Source organism: Pieris rapae, chromosome 15 (genome assembly GCF_905147795.1).
Source record: "Pieris rapae chromosome 15, ilPieRapa1.1, whole genome shotgun sequence".
Lineage (NCBI taxonomy): Eukaryota > Metazoa > Arthropoda > Insecta > Lepidoptera > Pieridae > Pieris > Pieris rapae.
Window position 1 is genome coordinate 9,882,349 of NC_059523.1, and position 26,940 is coordinate 9,909,288.

The 26,940-nt window shown below is 32.1% G+C and overlaps 3 protein-coding genes across 7 annotated transcripts in view; 1 reads left to right on the top strand and 2 right to left on the bottom strand.

Moving 5' to 3' along the window:
* Positions 1-212: 212 nt before the first annotated feature.
* On the bottom strand, positions 213-13,976 carry LOC110995942 (androgen-dependent TFPI-regulating protein-like). Of its 4 annotated transcripts, none has more exons than XM_022263388.2 (4): positions 13,598-13,976; positions 2,121-2,261; positions 1,316-1,536; positions 213-1,005 (listed from the first exon to the last, which is right to left on the bottom strand). In XM_022263388.2, the coding sequence occupies exons 1-4, from the start codon at positions 13,817-13,819 to the stop codon at positions 672-674; spliced, it is 918 nt and encodes a 305-aa protein (XP_022119080.2). In that variant the 5' UTR covers positions 13,820-13,976; the 3' UTR covers positions 213-671. The 4 variants fall into 4 exon arrangements, with proteins under 4 accessions (XP_022119080.2, XP_045487308.1, XP_022119081.2 ...); XM_045631352.1 differs by lacking the exon at positions 13,598-13,976 and adding an exon at positions 12,516-12,782; XM_022263389.2 differs by lacking the exon at positions 13,598-13,976 and adding an exon at positions 8,131-8,336.
* A 3,034-nt stretch (positions 13,977-17,010) lies between these two features.
* Positions 17,011-25,920, top strand: LOC110995941. Its single transcript, XM_022263386.2, has 7 exons — positions 17,011-17,341; positions 19,111-19,234; positions 21,181-21,548; positions 22,552-22,667; positions 22,744-22,836; positions 24,976-25,068; positions 25,664-25,920. Exons 1-7 carry the CDS (start codon positions 17,104-17,106, stop codon positions 25,751-25,753), a joined length of 1,122 nt encoding a protein of 373 aa, XP_022119078.2. The 5' UTR covers positions 17,011-17,103; the 3' UTR covers positions 25,754-25,920.
* A 402-nt stretch (positions 25,921-26,322) lies between these two features.
* LOC110995922 (protein FAM214A) overlaps positions 26,323-26,940 on the bottom strand; it is a 33,110-nt gene continuing 32,492 nt past the window's right edge. For both annotated transcript variants that reach the window (XM_022263333.2, XM_022263332.2), the window contains one exon: positions 26,323-26,769. In XM_022263333.2, the coding sequence (XP_022119025.2) occupies positions 26,421-26,769 (349 nt within the window). In that variant the 3' untranslated portion in view covers positions 26,323-26,420. The remainder of the gene's footprint in view (positions 26,770-26,940) is intronic.

The window sequence follows — 26,940 nt, forward strand, 5'->3', positions numbered from 1 at the left end:
CCTCTATTAATTATTAATTATTATTAACTATGGCATTGACTAAATGGCCATTAAAATTATTACTTAATACAAATATCTTTTAAAATTTCGTGCCGACAAAAATAATTTATAAAAAGTATACTAAGCTCCGTTCTTGAAATTGGATTTTGTACATTTTATAAAAAAATTATCATAAAAACGTATACACTCTTTTAACTAATATTTCTCTTTTAAATACAGCATAAATGCAATTTGGTGGAAAACGTGGAAAGAGTAGTCTAAAGAGTGCAATTACCTACACTGATTATGTTTCTTAAATTTTCTGCACAATTTCTGTATGTATTATTTATTGAACAAGATGCTCACTCGATGTTTAGTGTTGCCGCCATCCATGGACATACAATGGCAGAGATATGTTAAAAATTGAAACGCTCTTTTCTTTATTTCAATTGCCATTCAATGTAACATTATAGAACTGCCATAGCAATTACGTTGATCACTGAAGCGACACGTTAAAAGCTGGGGTTTGTAGCAAAATTTTACTTTATTCATAATAAGGTCTAAATAAGTTGGTAATAAAGCGCTTTGATTTTAAAACACGTTTACAACGTCAAGTTTTCGTGCAGCGGAGTTTTCCGCGATTAAGTTTAGGTTTACGATCTTGCCATAAACACCGTATGAATATTCCAATATCATAGTCGTGAACTCTCAAATTGGCTCCTTAAATTCTTAAACTTCACACTCCAAGATCTCGTGGAGAACGGTGGAGTCTTCAAATCTGTTATCACTTTTCCACTTTGTTCTTTTGGACTCATTACTTGTTCACCTGTTTTCGCCTCTCCATTAGCTTCCGGTGTCTCTTGACTCTCATCCCCATGAATGAGTCTATTGACTGGGAATTGCAGTTTGTAGAAGACGAATGATGAGCCCCATATCCAAAGCTGGTAAAGACAGACCTGCCACCATGTCATCACACCGAATACTTGGTACAACCACCGATGAGTTGCAAAGTATATTGTGTAGTATCTGAAATATTTGGTATTTGTCACTGTTTTGTCTGGTTTACTATCATAGATTATGGTCTTGTTATATATAAATTACAAGTCACGTTGTTCATCCGCTATGGTCTCCTAAACCACTTAACCGATTTTAATGAAATTTGCACACCGTATGCAGTTTTATCTACTCAGAAGATAAGATAGCTTACATATACAGACATAAATATACAAATAATAATAATAAGCACAAAATATTAAAACAAGGAAAAGAACATTCTAAAGTGTGTGTGTGTTGTGATTGTAACTGGGCCAGGCTCTGCATAACGTGATCTACTTACACAACAGCGTACATAAGAGCCACGCTCCAATATATTGTGACTTCCACTTTCTCATCAGTGGGTTGTCTTCTGGGCTGCAGAAGCGTCTCTAACGCGAGCACCACCAGGATATTAGTGTGGACGCAGTGGTTGAACCACCAGGGTATCACATCATCGTAGATCTTCGGAAAGACCAGCTCACGGTCAATGGCGTAGACTGTCCAGAACATTGATGAGACGAACTGTGCAGAGAGATACCAATAATATAAACTATTTAAGTTTTAAAACAGTGTAGGCCAGGTGGCAGAAGCGTGCGAATCTCATCCTCAATGAGCTTGTACCATCGATCCCTGGCTGTGAACCAATGGAAAGGTAGGAACTCTATGTGCGCATATTACATTCGCTCGTACAGTGAAGGAAAACATAGGAAACGTCGTGGGTGAGGCACAGGAGGCTGATCACTTGCCTGCTAGATTGACAAATTATTATGAAACAAAAATCTGAGTCCTAGACCTAAAAAGGTTGATCATTGTCCAAGGTTTTAGTTGAGGTAACAAATTATGCATTATACTTGTATGATATGATGTACTTTCAGATAGTTACTAAATATTTAATAATATCAATGTATCCCTACCATAAGTTAAGTTACATATATACTTTAGTAAATAAAAAAGTCAGGTGACGCCCAGCTTCAAACAAAGTATTTCATTTAACATATATTTGAACATATACCGACACTGCCGTCGTGTACGGTTTGTTAAAACTATTTATTTCTAGGCAACCTGTAACTATATTTTTTTTATGTTTAAAATACTTCAAAACATACCAATGTGAAAGGCAGCACACACCCACAGAACAGGACATCACGCCAGTAGCGAATCTTCGTTCCCAGGTTACCATTGTGTTTGCCGGCCCACTCCAGAAAATCATAGAGCAGGGATAGTCCGAGGAATATTGTTTGAAATGACTGTGAACAAAATGTTTTTTTTAGGTTTTCTCCATAGCTTTTATAAGCAGAATTCCTTTACATTACTGATCCAGTTTGTGGTAAACAATAGATAAGTAGGCCAAGACGATTCTTACTTTTTAAAAGATTAGAACCAAACTTAATGCATGTGTAAAATTAATAACAAATACTACAAACAATAGACATACCCTAGACGTATAAAGTATATTTGATAACATTTGAACTCTTATCAAACACGTGAAATCCCCGTGCCTCCGCATTATAGGAACACAGATTTGACGCAAAATGTTACAATTTTAGAATAACTAGGCCAGTTTAAACAAAAATCATGACATCTAGGGAGTATTTCCAGATTCAATCGGATAATTGAAATCGTTAACATCTAGATAATAATTATAATTATAGATCTAATGAACGATGCAACTAAATTAATACATTATTTAACATATTGTTTGACATGGAATTTTGATTAAATAAATATTTGATGTCATTCAGAGGCACATTAATTAATTCAAATCACATACACCTATATGAATAATAAAATTTTACTATGCACTAAATGACCTAAGTCATGCAGTAAACGAATCTAGGGACGGCTATAGCGTGTAGTAGAAATGAGTGAGAGAAGAGTACAGCACGATACGCAAACGGCATTTTAAAACTCCTGTATTAGTGTATTACGATAAAACAATTGTTAATGACCGCCTACGTTTAGGTAATAAGCGGAACAAGTTATCATTAAGGCCAACGACTCGGTCAAAGGGCTGACTACGTTTGTTATCACAACAGATAAGTTTCGACACCATATTCCGGCACGTGACAGCCATCAGGACTGGTGCGGGCGTAAGAAAGTGCGGAACACAAAAGTGTATATTGGCTGAATTGTATTAAAAAATGTATGCTTGTGAGGATGTAAGTGTTAAGGAAACTTGGTACACTTATTTCATTTTAAAAAGGTGTTACAGTAGAAGTTTTGGAAAGGAAAAAAGGGCAACAATAACATTTTGTATTATAAAATAATATCATCATATTAATGATATCGTAATCTGCCGATTAATATCGAATAAATATTTCGATCTATGTGAATAATTATTTACAAGAATACTTGTGTTTGTAATATCTTAATAAAAAAATGGACTTATCACAAAATGACTTTCTTGAGGCATTCAACCAAGCCAACCAAAGATCAAGATCAGCCCCCTAGATGCTCCAATAACTTCGGAAAGTTGAAATCACTAGGATCTGTGTATGCAATGGAGGTTTTAATAATTCCAATACAGTCCTTCAATGGCAGAAATCGCAATCTGGGCTTTCACGCCGTCGCTTACGCATTTCCTCCATAACTTTGTTATTTATGCTGTGCGGAGAGTGGACTATTTTTTCGTTACTGATTCATACTGATGAAGCCATATTTCTCCATACTTATGAATCAAGCCATAAATCGATGTAATAAACAATTCCTATAGAAATCTGAATTTCTTTTGCTATAAAACAATCTCTCACACGATGATCCAGTAAGACAATGTGTTCTTCTTTTTAAACTCTGCACTCACTACCGATGTAAGGCGCCCCGCGCGAAACCTTTGGATTCATTTTATTCATATGCCTGAAGGTAATTATTAATTTTCCCCTATTAGGAGAATGGCATTCGTATATTCGTTCACTTGTGCTAATAGAAAGATGTAGGACTCTTGATTAAAGAAATTTCAATTCACTAATTAAATAATTGTTTTACTTATTGTGACGTGAGTTTGTGTAATAATATATATGAGATATGCAAAAAAAGCTTTTTCGCCCTACACTGCAATTTGCTAGTAAGATAATGTAACAAAAAAGCAGACGAAATTAACATTACTTCAAATACAACAAATTAATTTATCACGTTATAATTGCATGATAAACAATCATCAATGAATTAACAACTAACATATTAATTAAAATAAGCTTAAATATTGAAAATCTAATCAAAATCATTTATTCATGTAGGTAGCATAATGTACACTTATGAACGACTCAAAAAAAATATATTAAATGCTTCTAATTTTACAATTACTGCCAGTTCAGAAAAAGACTATTATTAGAATATACCTTTTAAGATATTTTGCATGTAAGACTTTGTAACTAATAAAAAATACTCATTATACTTCCAAAGTAACGATTATTACGTAAAGAACTTTAAAAAAGAACTTACGAAATTCCATCCAGTTAAATACGCTAAACGGTATGTATATAAACATTTTATATCAGGAACCAAACTTTGGTCTAAATGCAAACTATTTGCAAATAAACCAATATAGCAATGGTGCAAAATTGAAAATATATGAAAAACTGTTTTCCAATACAACCTCGCGTCACTGCGATCGAACAATTTCTCGTTTTCCGTTATCAAAAAGCACAAAACATTATAAAATATATTATTCTCGCGAAATAAAATAAAATCTTCCATTATTAACTATTACTAAAACTAATTAACGCTATTAGACGCCCGAACGTCAAAGGGCGACTATAATTGTTAATAAGGCGGTACTCGCATTTTGATCGGTGTTGCAATACCTACATTCAGACATTATCCAAAACAAAAGCAATTAAAACTTAATAATATGTATATCAAAAACCGTTTGAAAAAAATATTTTAAATATTTATTGTTTAACTTCTTTTAAAAATGTTTGTATAAGTGTGATCAAAAATAAATGAAAATGTTACTAATATATTTGTAGGATAATATATTGGATTGTTCCACATTGGTATTGATTTCATAACGCCTGCCAGAACTTTCCTAAACGTATCAGATATATTAAATTATAATAATAAAAACCTTTAAGCTTTTAACTTTCCGCACAAATAATTAGTGTTGTTGAGAATAATATTTTATATTTATGTCGCAGCCAATTAGCTTAATTAGCCATTCAATTAACAGCCTAGCCTTTCATCTAAATGGCGCCGTTTAACTAGCGGCCTGAAAGATATTCAGCCCGCACGAAGCGTCATAATTTGGCATAAATAAAAAATATGAAACATTTGGCAAAAAAAATGGCTGAAAATGTTTCAGGCCGCTAGTCAAACGGCTAGGCTGTTAATTGAACGGCGAATTAAGCTGATTAGCTGCTATTTACTTCAAATAAGTAACATCAACCTAATAAATTAACAGCAAGATGAAAAATATTATAATTGCGTTTTAGCAACCAATAAATAATGCAATTTTAATTTTTAGGCATTTTGTAAGGAAAAAAGTTATATTGACTGGTCGTATTGCCTGTTATACTATGCAAACTATGTTTAACATATAGAAATTTAAATTGTATATCATATTATGTGTAATTATTATATATTTAAATTACAACGTAATATTAAATTTTGACGTATCCATTTAATTCGTTTCATAACAGAATGGTGTCGTGAAAGAGACGAGTGGTACAAGGGAAGGCCTATGTCGGAAAGCAACTTTAAATTCTACATATTTGATATTTGATTACAAATCACGACGTTACGTACGCAAAGTATGAAAGACGTATTTTTAATAATTCTGCGTGTCAACGTAGTCTGACCCCAAGATAACGTCATCGTGACGAAACACTAGAACAAAGTCTAATGTATGACTTGTATACTTAATAAAGATACAAATTCTTACCAATATGACGACCCTAAAATCTAATATTTCAAATTAGACTTTCTCAGTCTAGTTTCATAAATATCAATATCGATTAGAAAATCTATTAAAATCTTTTAAACTAAAAAATATATTAATAGAATAAAAACCTTATTATGGGTTGTTAAAACAATCATTTATTACTACATTTTCTGGAGGTTTCTTATGTTGGCAACACAATAACCTACACTAATACAATTTAATCATATCTTACTGCCCTTTGTTTAACTGATAATATTCAACTAAATATTTTAACTGGACGCTGATAACTACGCTGTTTAATTGATTATACCATAATCAATACTATATTTTACGTAGTAAATAAGATTAACTAAAAATCAATCCGTGTTGGCCTGATATTGCAACAGCTTCCCTTAGAACATCTCAGATACGTTGGTATTGGAACTACCCTAGGTGCTTAATGGGCACAACCAGATTCCATAGTATCAGGATTTTGAGAACTGTAAATCTGAAAACTGTTATTATAGCATTTTATGTCTAATTTATAGCTAACTTTATGAAATACTACATAGAATGGACCTTTAGCAGAGTTTTCTGCCTTAGCTTCTAAGTATTTGACAACTGGAATTGATTTATAATTATTTGGCCAAATGTAACGAACAAAAATTCAAACGTTTTTTTAAATAGCCATGACCGTTAGAATCTTATTACGATTTTCAACCGTAATACGCAATATAATATCAGATATTAATAAAGAGGAAGACAGAAGTGTTGATGTCCAGCTGTGCACCAATGGACTTTCTGTCTATGTGTGTATGTCTAAGTGTTAGACGTTATACGGTAAAGGAAAACGGGATGGCTTAAATTCAATAAACAATGTCAAAAGTCTCATCACCTATTTGTCTATACTCTATGACATTAAAATGATCAAATGCAGTGTGCAATCTGACGACAACACCCATATAGCACAACTGGATTTTTATTATTATTCTGTCAAGCCAGTTTATAACCAAATAAAGAAACCCCAAAGCTTTACAAGAAGACGTGTTTTGTTTTAACTTTTCTTATACGGATTTTAAAAGTTAAAATCTTAATATCGTCAAAAAAGATAAAATTCTTTATATGTATATGAAAATCTTTTTGTGCATTACAAAAAGTCACCTTGTATTCAAGGTTTTTGAGATTTATCTAACAAATTTTAAGTCATTGCGAAATATTTAATAAATGTTATGTCATGTAATTTCTTTAACAGGGAAAATTTTGCACTTTTTTTTGTGACAGGGAAAAGATACCATCGCCCATGTATACTCAGTGCCAGAGGGTTCGCGAGTACGTTGGCGACATTTTAATAATTGGTACTCTCTTTTCTTAGAGGCCCTAAATGGATTTGGTTCGGAAATACTTCAGTAGGTAGCTGGTTCATTCCAAAAACTGCCTTAAAAAACGCTCAGTACGTACTAACATTGCTCAAAGCTATTTCAAAAAATTACTCACAAACTTTGTTAGTTACCAAACTTTTTAGAACTGGTACGCTCGTTTCTTGAAATAACGTCTTATTACATACATTATAATAAATAATAAAGACCCTTGAATTCATTTCAAAATAACAATTATATTTATTTTAACTGGTACGCAGCATAATTTGACAAACTTTTATCATTATAATACTTATTTGTTAATAACCCAAATAAAGAATTGAATTCATTCTAATCCTTATCATACGGAAGTATTGCATTAATAGTTTTAAGGATTATTTATGATTAGTGTGGTAGCTATGATCATCAACAGATATTGGCTACAGCTTATAGAATATACGTAATTTAAGATTGAATATATATGTTTTATACATAACTTGTAAATTTACATTAAATTTAAATATAATTTTCTCAAACATTATTTTTTCTTTCATACACATATTACAAATATAGTTTATTAAATCTACTAATACACATTATTTACAATATTCTTAATCTACATAGTAATAACAAAAATTTAAAACAATTTTGGTCCCCGTGGCAGTGTAACTTTAACGCTAGCAGCATTACTTCGCTGTATTGCGATACTTGAGCCAGGAAAACACTAGCTCAGGGGTCACAGGTATTATCTACCAGGCACCAACTTTAGCACCTGTGTTCTTGTACCCCACGGCCCAAGAGTCACTACTCCAAAGAGAACAAAATCGAAATTGGATATATATTATTATTATTTTCCTTTTATTGAGTTTTATGAATGCTTTTTAAGACAATATAAAAATCACTTACCATACAACATAACGTCAAGAAATGTAACAATAATTCGTATGAATCTCCATTATTGAAATAATCACTTAAGTCAATATTATAAATGATTAAGGGTAGTGTTGCATATGCAATCGCAAAATTGCTTAAACCAATACTATGGAACACAAATTTTAAATAAGTAAAACTATTTTCGGATCTTTTTTCTCCCATTTTATGTATCTACACGTCGAGATATATCACGATATTAAGTTTCTAATGTACCGTGACTCCGCATCTAGAGTCAAGGTAATATGTTAATGTAGTTATTAATTGCAATAAAAACATATTCGAGAAAGACGTAGGTAACGGTTTATATTTTATAGAACAGGGGGCAAATTGGCAGGAGAATCTGATCGGTCTTTTAAGAATAGGTAAGGTTTTTTCTTGAAGGACCCTAGTCGATTTGGTGTGGGCTGGTTTCACATAGTGGTGGTGCGCAACAAAAACTGCCTTGAAATAGGCTCAGTTTTGAAACGGGGAACATCGGATCATCGGACGCGGTCGAGGCAGAATACGAAATTCCACCCATATCACCTCGACGTCCGATGATGAAACTCAGCTGCAGGTATTTCTAATGCAGATTTTCTAATCCGAACACTCTCCACGGTAAATGCGGTAGAAGATGCACCCACTCTACGCAACGCCAAAGGATCAAGCCGCTTGGAGAGGTAATGGTCGTCGACAATTCAAACCGCACTTGAATACGGTCAAGGGGAAGTTTCTGGTACTGGGAAGCCCTCGCCCAATGGTGGGAACAGTACTATACAGTTGCAAGTGGCCCGGAGGTAAGTATAGTCTTGCCTTGCTGAGCACACCAAGCTTTTTGGAGGCTAATTTAGCCTTTCCCTCCAAATGACCGCGAGACTGAAGGTCGATATGTCAACGCCAAGTATTCCAATGCTATTTAAATACGTAGTTACAATGTCGGTGCATTGCGAGCCATATTATAAAATGTATTTGTTGCTATGGTAATAATTAATAATACATACATTACATCTTAATGGATTACATGAGGTACTGACCAACCTTCTAGGAGGATATAATAGTATTACATAAGTCGTGGTAAGTTGTGGTAACAGGTGACCAGCCTATTTTTGACAACAACAACAATGTTTTTTTCGGTATATAAATTTTACTATAGTTACTAACAACTATGTATTTGGTTTTATAATAAAATTGTATGTAATATGTATTTATTTATTTGCTGTTCTACAAAAGTATTTCTTTACTCGGTGATAGATTTTTAAAAGGCTTTTCTTTGCAAATTTAAAATTAATGTTTATTGGTTATGTGTCTACATATCTTCGTACGTCTTAATGTACAATTACTGTAAGTGAAAATTAGCTTTGTTTGTATAGTAATCTAATTTAATAGAAACTTAGGATTTCTAGTATTCTTATGATTTCTTATAGTTCAAAACATTATTCATAAAAGAATAGAATTTAAAAAAGAAGTAAATTACTTTTTACTAAATCTCAGCGCCTTTTGGTTTATAACTAGCAATGAGTTAAATACTAACATTTCTCTATTTGTTAGTAGGATAACTCCAAAGTATTATTCTAAATCGTTGAACATTTTATAAATATTTTATAAAACAGACATTACACAAGAATGCGCACAATTAACAAGATTTTATTAATCAAAGAAAGATACTAATTATACTAAATTTACATAATTACAGTAATTTACTGTCTATTACATTTTATCAGTACTTTATTCTAAAAAAAACTTCCTTATTCTTTAACAAAATTAATTCTTAAGGTTAGCATTACATTTGCTTCATAGCAACAATAAGTAATTATAGTTATTTTAAAAAAGCACAAACTAGTCAGAAATCATATTTTAAAATTGTTGAATATACGGATAAAACAAGAAATAACATTTAATTAGCAAACTATTATTTAGTTGATATTTCTGGTTTTTTACCGTCTAGATTAATAGCATATGCATAAAAACCTCTACTTATAAAAGGCTATTACTAACTCACTACACGGTTCAACCTAATCGTAGATTTCAAGATTTAATTTTTTGTGGAAACAAGCGACACGTGCTAATGGAAGACAGCTTTCATAGCTTAGTTTTTAAATGCATTAAATGCCTGACTAGACAATTAGAAAACAAAAAATTGTTATGAAAAGAAATAAAATTCTTCTGCATTTAAACATATTCTTGCATTATTAAAGAACAGACAAAAAATTGGTTATCATTCTACTTCGTTCCACATGAAATGCGGCTGATGTAGGTATGTTTATCGCCGTCAAGTTAGTACTTTTTTTAGATACATTCATAGATAAATTGCATGGTCAAAATTTGTCTATTTTTTTACGACAGTTATTTTGTCAGGTAGACTCAATTTCCATGCTTATATTGATAGATATCACACCGTAACCTAGTTTTATCTAGGGTTTTAGTGCTTTGAGCTGCATGTTAATCATAGTATAAAGTTACATACATTTTGTGGTCATAGCCAGTTAATTATAATATACAGATAGATAGCAATATATACTTTGAATTATTTAATTAACTTAAAAAAACATTAGTGCCACATGAAACTGGGTTTTAGATTTTTAATTCAGTTTTGTCTGAATGTTTTTTTTATATAGGCAAATACTTGATGAGCCCTCTGTGCCTGACCCACGCAGTCAACATTTGTGCCTCTCGATATTCCTTCACCGCTCAAGCGAGTGTAAAATGCGTAAATAGAAAAACCATTGGTGCACAGCCGGGATCAAACCTACAACTTTAGAAATGAGAGTCGCTGAAGCTATGCCTGACTCTTCTCCAGGGTAACCTAGCCTCAATATCTCTTACTTATTTATATATTTAAATAGAATGACATTAGTTTGTTTTAAACATGATACTTCATCACCTGCCATTTGTATGGAATCATTTTATCTAATTCATCTGTAATGGTGACTACAAACATAACTCTCATAATTCCAATAAGCGAAGAGAGCCGAGGAGTTTTTTCGTCTCTATATTTAGTATTTTTTTAGCTGACGGGCCCGTAGTTGGCATGTGTTTGAATAATATACTCTAGTTTTCACCATCAATATATATTATATGTTACACAGAACGAAAAAGAAACCTCCACGAAAAAGTTATTATCGAATTTACTTCATTTGCATTTTATATATCCTTATTATATTAAAAATATTATTATAAAATATTGAACAAAAATTGATATTCAAGTATTTGTAAATACGGTAACAACTGAATAAATATTTTATGAATAATTTAAAAACAACAAAAAGAATATTGTTAAGTTTGGCATCTGAAAACAGACTTTAAATAATTTACTTTAGTCTTAACATAAGGTAATTTAAATTTCAATGCTTTTTCTTAAAGTATATTATACTAATTAGTTCTGGACGTCTGGAAACATATATTATTAATATAATAAACTATAAAAAACTGTATGTAATTTACAAACATGACACAAAAACTAGGCGCCAAAATTAGTTTCTTTTAACTCAATTTATTATTATTTATATCTTATATAATACCTAACAAGCAGGTAGACTTTATGTACAAGGCCAAAGTACATACTATTAAACTTAAATTTGAATTTATAATTTATAAATATGTTTTAATTAATTATCTTTAATGTGTACCATTAAAAATTGTGACGTTATTAAAATGAAAAAGTTATTATTAAATATAAAAATAGTTGTGTTAGATAATAAGTTTTAATATTTATTTCCCACACATTAATATGCAGCATGCATTGAATTTTCTGCCAAATTGTTGTGGTTAATTTTACGCATTACTAGAACATTGTTTTACGCCCAAAAATTCTTCGTATCCAAGGTTAACGTAGACTAATTCTACTAACGGTTTAAATGCGAGACGAAATATATTCTTGTATTAAACTCAAAAAATATAAACAAGTTTTTAGAGACGGTCAGTATTTTTTACTTAATAACAAATCATTTTCTTATAAATATGAAATTGGGCATTTTTTAAGACACCTATATTAAAGGAATAAATATCCAGGGTTTAAATATTGTTTCATATATAATGTAAGGTAAAACTGAGTAAAACTAAGAAAAAAGAGAAGTGTTGGCCTAGTGGCTTCAGCATGCGACTCTCATACCTGAGGTCGTAGGTTCGATCCGGGCTGTGCACCAATGGACTTTCTTTCTATGTGCGCATTTAACATTTGCTCGAACGGTGAAGAAAAACATCGTGAGGAAACCGACATGTCTTAGACCCATAAAGTCGACGACGTGTGTCAGGCTGATCACCTACTTGTCTATAAGATTAAAAAATGATCATGAAACAGATTCCAAAATCTGAGGCCAGGACCTAAAGAGGTTGTAGCGCCACTGATTTATTTTTAAAACTGAGTTAAGCGTATAACTTACGTAATTCCAATTTGTAAATAGAGCTGGTGTAACTCCAATCAATGCCTTAAACGCAGGATTAGACAAAGCATGTTTTCGTACATTGCTTGGCATATGTATAACTCCCCAAGCGATTACTAAATGCACGATAATAAAATAAATTAAATGATACACTGTACGAAATAAAAGCCTACAAGAAAACCTTTGTGGCACTTTTTGATCACACGCGGTTTCTATATCCATTGTTATTTTTATATTACATTAAATTAAATACTGTATATAGCGTTGATATTTCTCAACATTACGCGGTGTAATATTTAAAATTGTTACTTATGTTTAAATATAAGTTATAAAGTAAACTACAATTGAAACAAAAACTCTAATTTTGCAATTTGTTTCACGATTAGATGATAATTTTTTTCTAAATTGTGTAATTAAAGTTTCTATGAATAATATTAACGTCCCTATTTGAAGACTGTAAATTGATGTTTTTACGGTAATCGTGAACAGTAAATATCAATGGATTGATTTTAACTTTTCGTGATAAAAGTAAGTTAAGTTAAATTTAACAGATTGTTGATTTGTGGTTAATATGTGAGTCATGAAAACTTATTCATATCAATAAATGCGCTTTAATAAATACATAAATTATATATTGGAATGAAGTAGCAAAAAAATAAGAGACAAAGTTAATACGTCACCCTCCTTCGAAGACCAAAAATAAAAAAAAATGTTTGAGAATAGATTGCACATACACATACACTCAATTAAATAAGTTCTTTAATTTTATTACCTAAATAGTAAAACTAAAAATAGGTACAGGTGAAATATCATTAAAATTGGTTAAATACTCTATGCTACCGCAATGTACTTGGTTAATATTAAAAAAAAATACGTTCGTAACGCAACATTTATTGCATAGTAATATAAACCTTCATAAAGTAACTTATGTTTGCCACATTTCAAACATGTGTGAAATTAAATTTAAATAGAAATAACTAAATTTAAAATTGACTTAAAAGTCTTATAAATACCTATCTATCTCCCGTTTAGGGGGATAAAACAGTATCACTTTTACGTTTACATATACAAGTTATACTTACAAAATTCCAATTTGTAAAGAATGCAGGTCCAAAATATTTAAGGTTGTATATCGCAGAGTTGTCAAGGTCTTGAACATTTACATTGTACCAAATCATAAGAGCCCAGCATGCCACCGCATTGTCCCCGAGAAAATAAATAACATGATAAATAGTCCTTATTAGCAAACAGATGGAAAATTGATTTCCACTTGCCCCATGTGAACCACCTTCCACGTCTTCCATTTTTATGAAACACAAAAAATAATTCCTCGCGCGTTTTACATTTTAAATCGAACTGCTAAAAGGCGCGTGTTATTGGCTAGAGGTAAACCTCTTTAGTGCTCTCATTCTAGCTGATTCAATAATCTGTGAACCTTGATTTGTGAGCAGTATGATGTTCTTTGAATTATATTTAAAAAACCATGACGAATAAAATAATTTAATATAACATTATTCTTAACACATGCAATTTTATATACTGATGTTAAATTATGGATAACACGACAATCGTGACGTTAAGCAATATAAATTCTTTTTATTGAAGTAAAACCTAGGGTTCTATAAAGATACTTCAGCCGGGCATTCAGTATGGCGTTTTAGGTATTAATCCAGGCGGGACGATCTTTCAAACAATTTTGGCTTAAAGCTGGCAAAACAGGATTGACAACGATTATACTTTATAATACCTCATTATAAACTTGTTTTCTGAATCTAATCATTAATATATAAAGGTTTTCTATTTATTTAAGGCCTCAAAATATACTGAATTAGTTAGTTACGTATAGTTTCCGCTTCGGGGTTCCATTTTTTAGTTTAATTCTTATAAGATTTTGATTAAAACTGCAACTATTACAAAATATTTTTGTCATTGTACATATAAAACGTTTTATTTGTATATTATTTAGCCTAGGAAGATAGAATGAAAGGGGTATGGGTAGGATTGGAAAAATTTAGCGATAAACAGAGACAAGTGGAAGAATTGGAAGGAGGCCTTCTCTCTGTCGGATTTAGTACTCGAATAAAGGCATTTTTTATGTTTTATTTAATCAATTAACTAGTTTTACAAAGGTCAAATAATAATTGCTAGAACAATGAAAACCCCATGAACTAAGTATCTAGGTACCTAAAAAATTATTGCATGATGATTTAATTAACTGCGCTGATTTAGTTTTCCTTGTTTCGTAGTTTTTTATGATCTACACTTGCAAACAAGAATCGTAGGTTTCTTGTTTTCATGCTGTTATTAAGTGAGATAACAGGATTGCACTTCAATAGCTTCGTATGTTATTTACAACACTAGCTAATAAACTTTTGATACTGACATAATGTAATTTAATATCATAACCTAAAACATCACGAAAATCTATATTAAAATTTTGAAAACCGGGTTTGCTGCCTGAGTTGGAATAAATCTGATTTAAATAAAAAAATACATGTAGTTTCCGTTATTTTTTTCTAACTCACTTTGACAATAATTAGCAAACGTCCTTGGATATTATCTAAATATACACATAACCAACAATAACCTGCTTTTTGCGGAAGTCGGTTAAAAAGCGATTGATTTTATTGGATTGATCACAGTTTGAGTTTTATCATAATAAAAATTATAATAAATTCACAAACGAGGTAACCTTTGGACAGAACAAAGCAGTATTTCCTGTTTCTTACTCGTTATTTTCCTTTTTTGTTAACTATCTGCGAGAAGCGAGACTGTTATTACTGCATTATACTGCAGTCCGAATGCTCCATACATTGTAAATGTTTTAATTAAATGCTCCTACTTGTATACTCCTCCTTCTGTTAATGGTCCATTGAATAGGCTGTCTTGCTCTTACTACTTGTTTACTAAAATTGAAAAAATATTGATACATTTTAGAACAATTTTCCAACTTACCATAACTTATTATAACTTGGATTATGCTCTTAATGAGGTTTAAGCTTATAGATATTAAGTGTTAGTTATTATTGTTTTTATTAACTTATTATCTGTTTATTATTATGTGGTTGCTAGTTTTATGTTCCAATATAATGTATGTGTGTAAAATTTGTGATGTAATATTTTCTTACATAAAATTATTAATTACGTTTCAGAACAGATATGTATGTTTATCTTCCAGCGCTGCAGTCGCCCTTGGAGATCAGCTTAGTATGTTACGACATACCAAATACGAAGTAGTTTGTTTAATTTTTAGTATTAATTTACTTAGCTTGTTAGAAAAAGCTAATTAAAAAAATTCAATCCTTAGTTAATTACCAATGAGCTCGGTTGGCCTCGGCACTTCAGCGTGCGATGCTCATCCTTAGGTCGTAGGTTCGAGTCCCAGCTGTGCACCGACGGACTTTCTTTCTTTATGCGCCTTAAATATCGCTCAAACGGGGAAGGAAAACATCGCGAGGAAATTGGCTTGCCTGACACCCATAAAAGCCGACGGTGTACGTCAGGCACAGGAGATTGATCACCAACTTGCCTATTTCGATCACGAAAAATATAGAAATCTGAGGCCCAGTCTTAAAAAGGTTTTAGCGCCACTGATTTATTTTTTAATGTTTATTAACAAACAAGTATAGATATTCTAAATATCCTAATTATAAATGTTCTTATTAAATAAGTTGAATTCAATAATATAGATTATGACTTTCTTCTTCATCTTCACATGGTTAGCATTAGCTTGATTACATCTTAGATTTTTTGTGCAAAGATGACAATTGACTATACTGTGCTAATTTGTCAGAATACAATGAATGTCGGTTTTCACTATCATTAACTCATTCACTAAGCTGATCTATTTATTGCCGTGTGAAAATATAGACAAAATAAGATAACATCAATATGTATGAATGAATGTAAGAAAAATTTCTCTTCAAAAGGCGGTAATATATTTTTAAATTACGCGAAAGTGACAAATTGCACAAGTTTAAAAATTACAGAATATGTGTGTATGATATACTAACACTATACTGGTGGTAATGAAAACTTCAACAAGGAAATCTAGTTTAGGTATAGGGTTTTCCCTGCTTTTCCAACAAGAAAGTTTTGAAACAAAACATTTAATGACAGTAAATCTGATTCTTAAGTTTAAATTTATTTTATCTTTCTTAAATTTTCATGATTCTTGGTTAGACTGAAGTTCACTTTAAAACAATTTTAATAATTCATTTATAATTATTAATTATATACATAATAGCGATAAGGCCGCCAGTTGCTTTTCATTAATTTATGTTTAATATATTTTTTTTTGCCTTTTATGTAATGCAACGAAGTGTTAATAAATAAATAAGTATTTAAGCCGAAAGATTAAATGTTAAATTCCCAAAAAGCTTACTTATATCCGCCATTTAGGAGACATCCGCATATCAAAGAAGGTCACAGCAGACATTAAATTAAACCCGTCTATGTATTCAAACGTGTTAAGAAAGTAGTATGTATAGCCCTGCTTTCTCACGATCCAGCCAGTGCAACCTTGGACGTGAAAGCGCGAGCCCGCGCAATTCAATATAGCCGCGCGTTTTGACAGTTGACATTCGAAATGGCGCACCAAAAAGTTTTTATATTCCTTTTAATTTTTGGTACAGTACACAGTGCTAGCATATTAGAGAGTTCTTATGATTATGTAATGAATTTAGGAAAAAATTTCGCTCCTAGTTTTATGTCTATTTTGGACTGTTTCGGTGGAGATGATGCTTGGGGTTGTGCTAAAGAAAAGGCGGGGAAAATGCTCGATGGATGGGATAAGGAAGTTGACAAACAGAGGAGAATGTGGCGAGGTAAATTTTCTCATAAAAAATATAACAACTCTTAAAACATTTCTTGTTTATTAAAGTATTGTTTAATCAATCTAATTATTTTAATGTAAGCAATATTAAACACTAAAGAAGATAAATAATTAATTTAAAATAATTTAATTTAAAAATACATAGAGATTATAATTTAATTACTATGATGAAAAAGACATAGTGATCATCCCCTTAGGATACGGAAATATCGCTTTAACACAGTTTCCATTTCAGGTAATGTGTTTAATATTCATAGTTTAACTTATGGCTAGGAAAGAAGCGAGTTTCCATTTCTTGTTTAAATTAACAAAATTTAACAATTATACCCTGGACAGATGCCCATTTTTTGTTTAATTGATAAAAAATGTTATATATTTGCTTGCCCTTTCTACGCCCTTGACTTGCGAACTGGTAGTAAGTGTAAATTAGAATCAATTAAACATATTTTCTGTTTACTTTTATAAACGTACTTACCTATATAAATAAATTTATTTAGTTTGAGTTTATTTTAAAGCTTTAGTAAGCTATCAAACTGTAAGTAGTGTTATTGAACATTATCTTATATTAAAAATCCTTTTTAGGAAATTAGGTTTGTGTCTTGTGCAGAGACAAGAGAGATTTAGATTAAAGAAATACATAAATTAAACAGGAAATGAATGAACATATTCAACTTAAAATTGTTAGAAACATTTAAATTCCAGTACGGCTATGAATTCTGGAAATATTATTGATTTAGCTTCATAATAATTATCCAAGTTTCTAACGCGTCTTTCATGGCTTATAATCTTGCTGTGTTCACGACCGCGGAATGTGCAGTTATAACAATACATCACACTTTCAACGAGCCCAATAATTATTATCATCATACAATTATATTTCTTACCTGCTTACCTCATTTTCATAATTGAAATGTCACAAGCAAACTAATAAATAAATTGGGAGCTACATACAGGCAACGGGATTGATTCGGGGATTTATTATAAATCTGTTACCATGGTTACGATGTTATACCATATCAAAAGCGTTTAATAAATACCATAACGTTACCACTTATTTAAAATAAGGCATAAACCTTTATAGCCAACATGTTTTTTGTGGATGTTATAGTTAGTTTAAAGGCAACGTACCTACTAAACTAAAATAGGCATCCATGGGCCGCGATGACTGCCTTTGTTGGGCGACCCGTAGGCTCCTTTGCCTCCTCTATATATCCACAAAAGTGCTATAACATAATATTATACATCAAAATATATAATATCAGGTTACAGTATTCCTTTAATATTTTCGTGCTTACGTAATATTTAAAAATTGTTCACTTTCTATATAATTACTCAGCTTTCTCTTGTTTTCTTTCTGAATTTTAAATAAATAACTATGAATTCTTTTCAGTGATCTCTTTTTAAAACAATTTACATAAAAAATGGTTTTATGAGAAATAATAAAACGTAGTCTATGAATTTGGATGTTCTATGAATGAATCAAGTTGTGTATTTAAAAAGTTAACACAACATTGTTTTAAAAGGAATCTATAAAATTCATTTTGTTAGTTTTAGCTACCTAAACAAGCCCTATTCTGTAAACAGGGTAATGCACAATATCGTTTCCTTTTATAATGTATAGTATAAAAAAATTGTTTATTCCTAAAATAAATAATTTTATAAACATATGGTACTATTATTACAACTAAGGTGTTACAAATATCACATGTATTTATATGTGTTGTATGTTGAGGTTTCTATACAGTTAATTATTATTTTCAGATGCCGCTGATGCTGAAGTAAGATCATCTGGACGTTCTCTACAAGAAATGCCATCAACCCTGGGGAAAGAGATCGAGGATTCTCTTCTTTCCCTTTCTGATATGGTGCAGAACGGCATGGCCAGGTATGTACAGATATTGGATGTAAGACAACAACAGTATTCTAATTTTTAACGATAACTGAGAGAAACTATTTGGTTTAGTTACATACAAATGTTGTTTTAAACAACTGGTCTACGTATACATAATTCATTTGTAATTATTTGTTTGTTTCATGACATATATAAAACGTAAAGATACTGTTAATAGGGCGTTCATATTTTTATCGAATGATGAAATAGCTTAGTAGTAGTAATATTAAATAGTTAGATAAAAACTTAGGTCTAACTAGATCTAATTTGCTTGGACTATAAATATATAGCGTATACATTGTAGTTTATGGCTTAATTTTGTGTGTATACTAAACACAAACGTAAAATTTGTATTAAAAACACAGATACACGCTTTTACTGGTCGAATGTAAACACATTCATCAACCATTTGATTAAGTGACAAGAAAAAAAGGAAAAAAACCTAATCAAGATTCTGCTCTAGACAACGAGAATGGAAAAATCAATTCATTAAACAATAGTATTGATTGCTATCAAAAGAGAAACTGGTCTACATAAGGAAACACCTTACTCATTGGTATTCGTCAAATTTCACTGACCCCAAACGTCACTTTCACTACCACATGTGATCATGAATTTTGTTTACAATTAGCTTACGATAAAAAACGTTTTCCATGTCACGTTTACCTCTGATGTTTGCATAGGAATTTGTCTATTTCGTTGTTAAATCTGTGCTGCTACAACTTTTTTAGGCGTGGGCCTGAGATGTAAATGTTTTATGAACAATTGACAATGTTATAAGCACGTATGTGATCTGCCTCACAGCCGCCGCCCACTTTTCGAGTCTAGCAAGCCGATTTCTTCACGATGTTTTCCTTCACCGTTCGAATTTTAAATGCGCATTTTTTTCTTTTTCTGCTATAATTTGCAATCAGCCCAAAGGCTATGAGTGAATTAATTCTGTAGTGCTGTCATATGGAGTGTCTCCCCATTGGAAGCATCTGCTCATCTTCTACCTAGAGCTACTGCCGGTATTCTAGCTCTAGAATATAGTGACGTTTTAGTCGACTCACATACTGCCTAATGGCGAGTTGGCGAGCAAGTTCGTTCGGATGACTGCTTAACCGCTCTTTGTATTTACCTGCCAGTCTCAAGATTTCTTTGATAGTTCTCATTTTTAAGTGTTCGTTAACTTCGTTCTTTTTATTTACTTTTGGAACTGCTCTTAGGATCTTGTTCTGTTGTCACTCGAGTATGTTTATGTTGGTATCACTTGCGCTGCCCTACAGTTGGAGGTCATATGTCCAAATGGGCGTTAGGATGACTTTATATAAAAGGAGTTTGTTATCTAGAGAAAGTCTTGCGTTTCTTCCTAGCATCCAGTAAAGGTTGTTGTACTAGGTGCCTCCACGTCTCTATGATTTATTTTTCCGATTTCTATGGCACGGCATACATACATAAAAATTCACGATTAAGAATTTAAATCCTTACCTGCTGACATTATTAAAATACCTATGGATAAATTATTTATTAAAGCTAAAGTTTGTATAGTAAATTTCTATGCTCGTATTGCTAAAGAGAAGCAGTTACGATATTTCTAAAGAATAGCGTGATAAGGTTTTACTTGCATAATTGATTTTGATTTAAGAGCGTCTATTGTGTAATTAGATGGTGTAAGCTTTTTAAAAGCCAAACTACATATAGGTTTAAGGTCTCTACTTTCACTAACATAGCTGTGTAAGGAAAGTATAACATTACATATTGATTTAAGTAAAAGTTGTCTCTCGTTGTTTACAAATTAAATTTAGCTTAACATGCGACCATTCAGTTGTTGTTTTACTACTTTAACTAAATGTACTTTAGTTTTAGACAATTACAAACACGTCTACGTATAATACTTCTTCCAACTCACATCTCGATAGAAATAACTTGATGCTTTGAGGTGAAACTCTATTTTGCAGGGCCTTAGCCAGGAAAAAACACGACGGAGGCTTAGATAGCATCACAATCACAACGTCAAGCGAGAAGAAGAAAAAAATGAAGAAAAAGCAGAAACCACCCAAAATACATCTGCATCCTATCGTCATGCCGATGAAACAGGCTGAAGACAAAGGTCACATAGTAGAAAAGGAGGGATTGGAGTTAGAAGGAAGGCGTGTGGAGGATATAGGAATAGAGGGAATGGACAGAAAGGGAAGGGTCTTAGAAGGGAGAGGAATTATGGAAGATATGTGGAAGATTGGGGAGGGAGCATTAGATGCTGTAGCCGATCACGTATTGGAAAAAGAGAATGTGGAGAATGGATTAGCTGATCGAAGCACGGTAGCAGGTGATGGTTCTTAGTAGTTTTAGCGCCAATTTTTATAGCTACTGGGCCAGCTTTGGTAAAGGTTGGTACTACATTGTTTAAAGTACAAAAAGGAACCTTAAGGCTGAGTTCATACATAAATCTTCTTGATCAGATAGATTAATGAATGCACTTTTTCTTATTATATAAACGTTTAAAGAACATAATATATTCTATCAGTCTAGCTTTTATGGGCATTGTAATTTCTACCCTTTTGCTCATAGAATATTTTATGGCATTAAAATACAGATACAACCAGCCCATAGATTGTCAAACTTTTAATAATATAAACAAACCTAATGTGTGCCATTTGGAAGAGGCGTGTTAAATAACACCATAGTTGTGAAAATTGGCGCTGACTAGGTTTTCTATTTGGATAATATTGTAGATTGTTTGTGTCCCTTTTATCTATGTATATTACAATATTTATACATTTTCCAATTCTAAGCATGATGAGTACACAAAGGAAGAAGGTAGATGATGGATATGTAATCAAAACGTAGAAAGTATACTTAGTTTTTCAGAGGTTACAATTTGACTAATTAATTCTCGTAAGAAGCAAAATATTGTGACGGGGATCGGATAGCAAATGTCTTCGTAGCAATATTTAGTCAACATGTCTGTGTACGAATCTATTTTCTGTAGTATTAGCATAATGTAACGAAATCTGGCTTGTGCAGTTTGCGTGAGAACACGCCGTGAAAATATTTTGCTCAAGATCTCATTATCATTATAATTAAAGACGCGACTTTCTAGTGCCTCAAATGCCTTGTACATTTCGTAACAGGGTAATGTTTTAAAAGTTGGACCAAAACATTGCGCAGGAACCTGCAATTTTGAGGAATGGAGTCTACCGACTCCATTCCCTTTTGATTCGATTATTCATCTTCACATTCGATTTCCGGCGAATCAATAAGTATTTCTGGCTCACTGGGCGACTAATAATAATGCGGTGCATGAGTTATTTACTTGGGTATAATTATAGAACAAAGAGGTAAAAAGAAGAAGAAGAAGAAGGCTATCCTGAAGCTCCTACTTCTCGGAGCCGTGCTGAAGGCCAAGATAGGGACACTGCTGCAGATTCTATCCTTCAAGTTGCAGGTATGCCAGGTGTTCGTACGAAACAGTTGATGATAACAATAAAATTTTAACACGCCGTAAATTTACTTTATTATAGGTGAAATTCTTCATAATTGCGTTGATTGGTCTGGGCATCAATTTGGCGCGATTCTGGGTGGAATTGAAGAAGAAACACCAGGAACCACAGAAGGTAAGAATTCACAAATTATTTTTGTCAAAAGAAGACTCTGACTAAAAATTGTTAAAACTTTTATATACTTAGTATAGAGCAGAATTGGCTTGAACGTGCGCCTCGCAACTCTGAGACTTATGAATCACGGCAGTGCACCAATTATCTTTTCAATCGTACAGCACAATTAACAAATAAATTTTGCTTGCACCGTGAAAGAAAGCATCGTGAGAAAACTGGTACAAAGGCTAATTGCCTAACAAGAAAACACGGAATAAATTCAGTAATTTGGGGCCTAGGTAGAAGACTTAGGAGTTTAACTTTTAGGCATTCCTATTTGTCACAGGTGTGCAATTAGTTTTAATTAAGTATCTCTCATTTATTAAACAAAAGTGAAAGTCAGTAGGCTCTGTTAATATAAATGACAACCCATTAGTCAAATTATCATAATTATAATTATTATAAGCCTACACACGCACAACTTTCTTAAATACCCATGTTAAGTGACGTGATATAAATTGTTATTATTAATTTTATGATCATAATGGGACCTATACTTTCATACTGACACTCTGGTATCAAAAGTGAACCAAAACATAATAGCTGAATATTATGTTTAGTAATAGTAAATATATATAATATATGAATGATTTCTATATAAACGTTTAAACGTTTAAATATATACCACCTGGCTGCGAAGAGGTGCGGCCAACTTCAACCGTGATTTTTTTAAATCTTTATGTAAATTGGCGTAATTTAGACGATATTTTATTTTTTTGGGAACAAATTTTTTTCTCAAACATCAATTAAAAATACTAGCGGCCAAACTTTGATAAGCAACTTCAAGTATACATACAATTTGGTTTATAGCAAACAATCGATGAACGAACTAAATCTGCAGTCAATCTCGTACTAGTAGTAGAGTAGAAAAGAAATACATTTAATACAACAAAACTTAAAAACGTTACTAAAAGCAGAAAAAAAACAATTTTATATCTTCCAGTTATAGCATAAGTCGTTTATTTTCCGAGCAAAAGCTTGAAATCCAACTTAATGAAATATAATAGTAACAACGAAACAGCGGATGCCGCTGGCGGAAGATAAATCTGGAAAGGATCGTCAGAAGAAAGTTTGCCAAAGGGAAGAGGCGTGGAAATTCGCAGAATTTATTGAGACCTTATTCAAGATAAGAAGCGCCCTAGGTGCCTGATAAATACCATAACCAGATAAAGTAGGAAACTACAGAGAAAGCTTGCGGTGAAACTGTGATTAATACTTAGTGCCTGCGCACGCATTAAAAATTGCTAAGGAAATAATGCAGTCGTAATGCCAGCTTACGGCCCTTGAACTTTGACAGACGGAGATTTTGTTTACTTAGTTGGTTCACTTTTATATTTTACGTTGGCTTTTAAGATACTACTTTACTTGAGACTGGTTTTGATAAAATATAATACTTTGGCTACTGGATACTGCCAACTATAGTTTTTCGTATTATTTATATATTTGCATACACACTTTCGTAATACACATATTTAATTATTTGAGTCCCGAGACATAATGACAATTGAAATTAAGTTAATTAGTAAATTCTGTACATTAATATTACAAGTTCTAACAACAAGACAAGTTAAGATCTAGAATTTCCTATATTATCCCTACGAGATGTAGTTTTTCTATTTTTTACCTTTCTTAAGAGAGTTCTTTCTTATCCAAGTTAGAGATGGTATTTTACTTGCTATTTTTTCATAATTGAATAATACTCATGATTCACCCAGACGGTGCTTTCACCGACGTTATATTGACCTCAAATTAAACTTAACTGATAAATTCTCGCTATTTTGTTATGGTAAAAGTTTTTAGTATACATTAAAATTATATACATAGTTTTACTCTACACAAATATCGGTACCGATATAAGGCAGGTACAGCCAACTACATATAATCAGCCAGGTAGCACAGAAGAATTATACATATATTTTTGTATAACATATTTTTTTTTGAAACCAATACTGGGTTGACTATGATTATGAGAATAGTAATATATAATATAATAATGAAATATTATCACTAGTAACGATCAGTCGTAAAGCCGATGTTGATTTTGGTAATTTTCATATTATGATTAGTGCTAAGTTAAGTAAGGTCTCTATTTCATTGCAGGTGATATACTACGAACATGCTCAACATCAACACCACTATGAGCATGAAGAAGAACCAGGCTGGGGGCCATGGTCAAGGAGTGGTATCCCGGAGGTAATCTTTGAAACTAAAAGTATAAATGAAGCAATGTTATAATTTTACGGAAAAGTAAATAAATAAAACAATCACTCTTAGGCCCTATAATAAGGATTATATTATGTTTACTCGGGAAGAGTGAAAGCCTCCTTTTAAAGGTCAAAGCGTATGTGGCGTGTACATATATCAACTCGGAAAGGGATCGTCACTGTATCACTTCGAGCCGTTCAGTATTGGTTGTATGAAACTCCCAAATGCAACGCACACTAATCGGAATCGAATGTGGTCAACTTCCAGTACCCGCTCTTACGGCTCTACGTACCAGAACTCTGGTCTCTTCGTCCACTCTTCCGTCCCTTGCCGTAGCCAAGTTGACGTACAGGAGCTGCTGTCATACGCTTTGGTTACGTGTATACGTTAGGTTGACGCCTGTCTGACGGCGACTGTCACGATTCCTTTCCGAGTTGATATGTGTAATTTGACCTTTAGTCATCTTCGGTACTATTTCCAAATCTTTCCCCGCTATCTCTTTTATTTCATCTTCCCAGGTTTCTGGTCGTCCAATCTTTATTCTTTAAAGATTATGATTTCAAAATCCCTATTTATTTTTCAGGAGAACGAAGAAGCCGACGCCGTTTCTCCATACAGAGGCCAAGAAAAAGCACAGATGTATCCAACTAAGCCTCTCCTAACTCTATCTTAACACATTAATTTCAGTTCAACCAATTAGTTTGAATTAGGAGTCATATTTAATTTGAAGTACAATTGAGGCTTTTAGAATTAGTATAAGTTATTTATTAATAATTAATTTTGTAAATATCTTATTTTTGTAAATATTATTTTGTAAGCAAGTGTTTTTATAATTATTGACCTTTTCTTTAATTTATTTGTGTTGTGTGTGTATGTAGATATTTATTTGGATATGAATTAAACCATTTTGACACTAAAAAGTTTTTTTATTGACATTATAGCCAAAAGAAAAAAAAATAGGTTCTAAAACCAAAATTAAATTAATCTTAATTTCAGGTAATCTTACAATTATTCTGTTGTGGAGTATTCTACAAAGAAAAAATATAGGAACTGCAAATTACAAATCAAATTAGTATTTTGCTGTTAAATTAAACTGAAATTAAAATATCCTGGTTTTTATTTATTTTCTTTACACAGTTTATTAAGATGACTTTCAAAAACTGAAAGTCTATCTGAAGTACTTATATACTGATATTTCTCTGGTTGGTGTACAATGTATTGGGTAAAAATGAAAGACGCTACTAAAAAAACCAAAAAATATATTTTTTCATTATTACATACGATAACACATTTATTTACGTACATATACAGGCACACACACTCTCTCTAACGGCCGAATACTATCGCGGGGAATATCTGGGATTCTCTGGAGCATACGTGAAACTTCGGAGCTCGTACGAAACGCTATTTTGATTCTCGTAACCTATTTCGCGCTTAACTTCGCTGTCAAAGTCACTGCAACCGCCAAACACGCGATTGGGAGTTCGATTCGAAATCCCGTTTTGTGATTGGTCGGTTTGACGTTCTGCGCTCTGATTCGCCGACGCGACTGCTTTGTTGTCGTGATTGGTCGGAATCGGTTTAAATAAGGCGGAATGTGCCGTGGCCGTGTCGACATCGGCTTTGCGCGATACTAGGATGCGAATGTCTGTGTGGAGGTAGAGTTTTCCTGACTTGGACGTCATGAACCTGCAAATAAAATAAACTTGATAGACTTTTCACTTATTAACATACATATCGGAACTTTGGTGAAAAATTTTAAATTATCAGTCAATGCGAGAATAAAGAAATGTTATTTTCCATTCAAGATTTAGCTTATCAAAAATAGTTTTCCTTGGCATATGCATTCCCTAGCTTAAC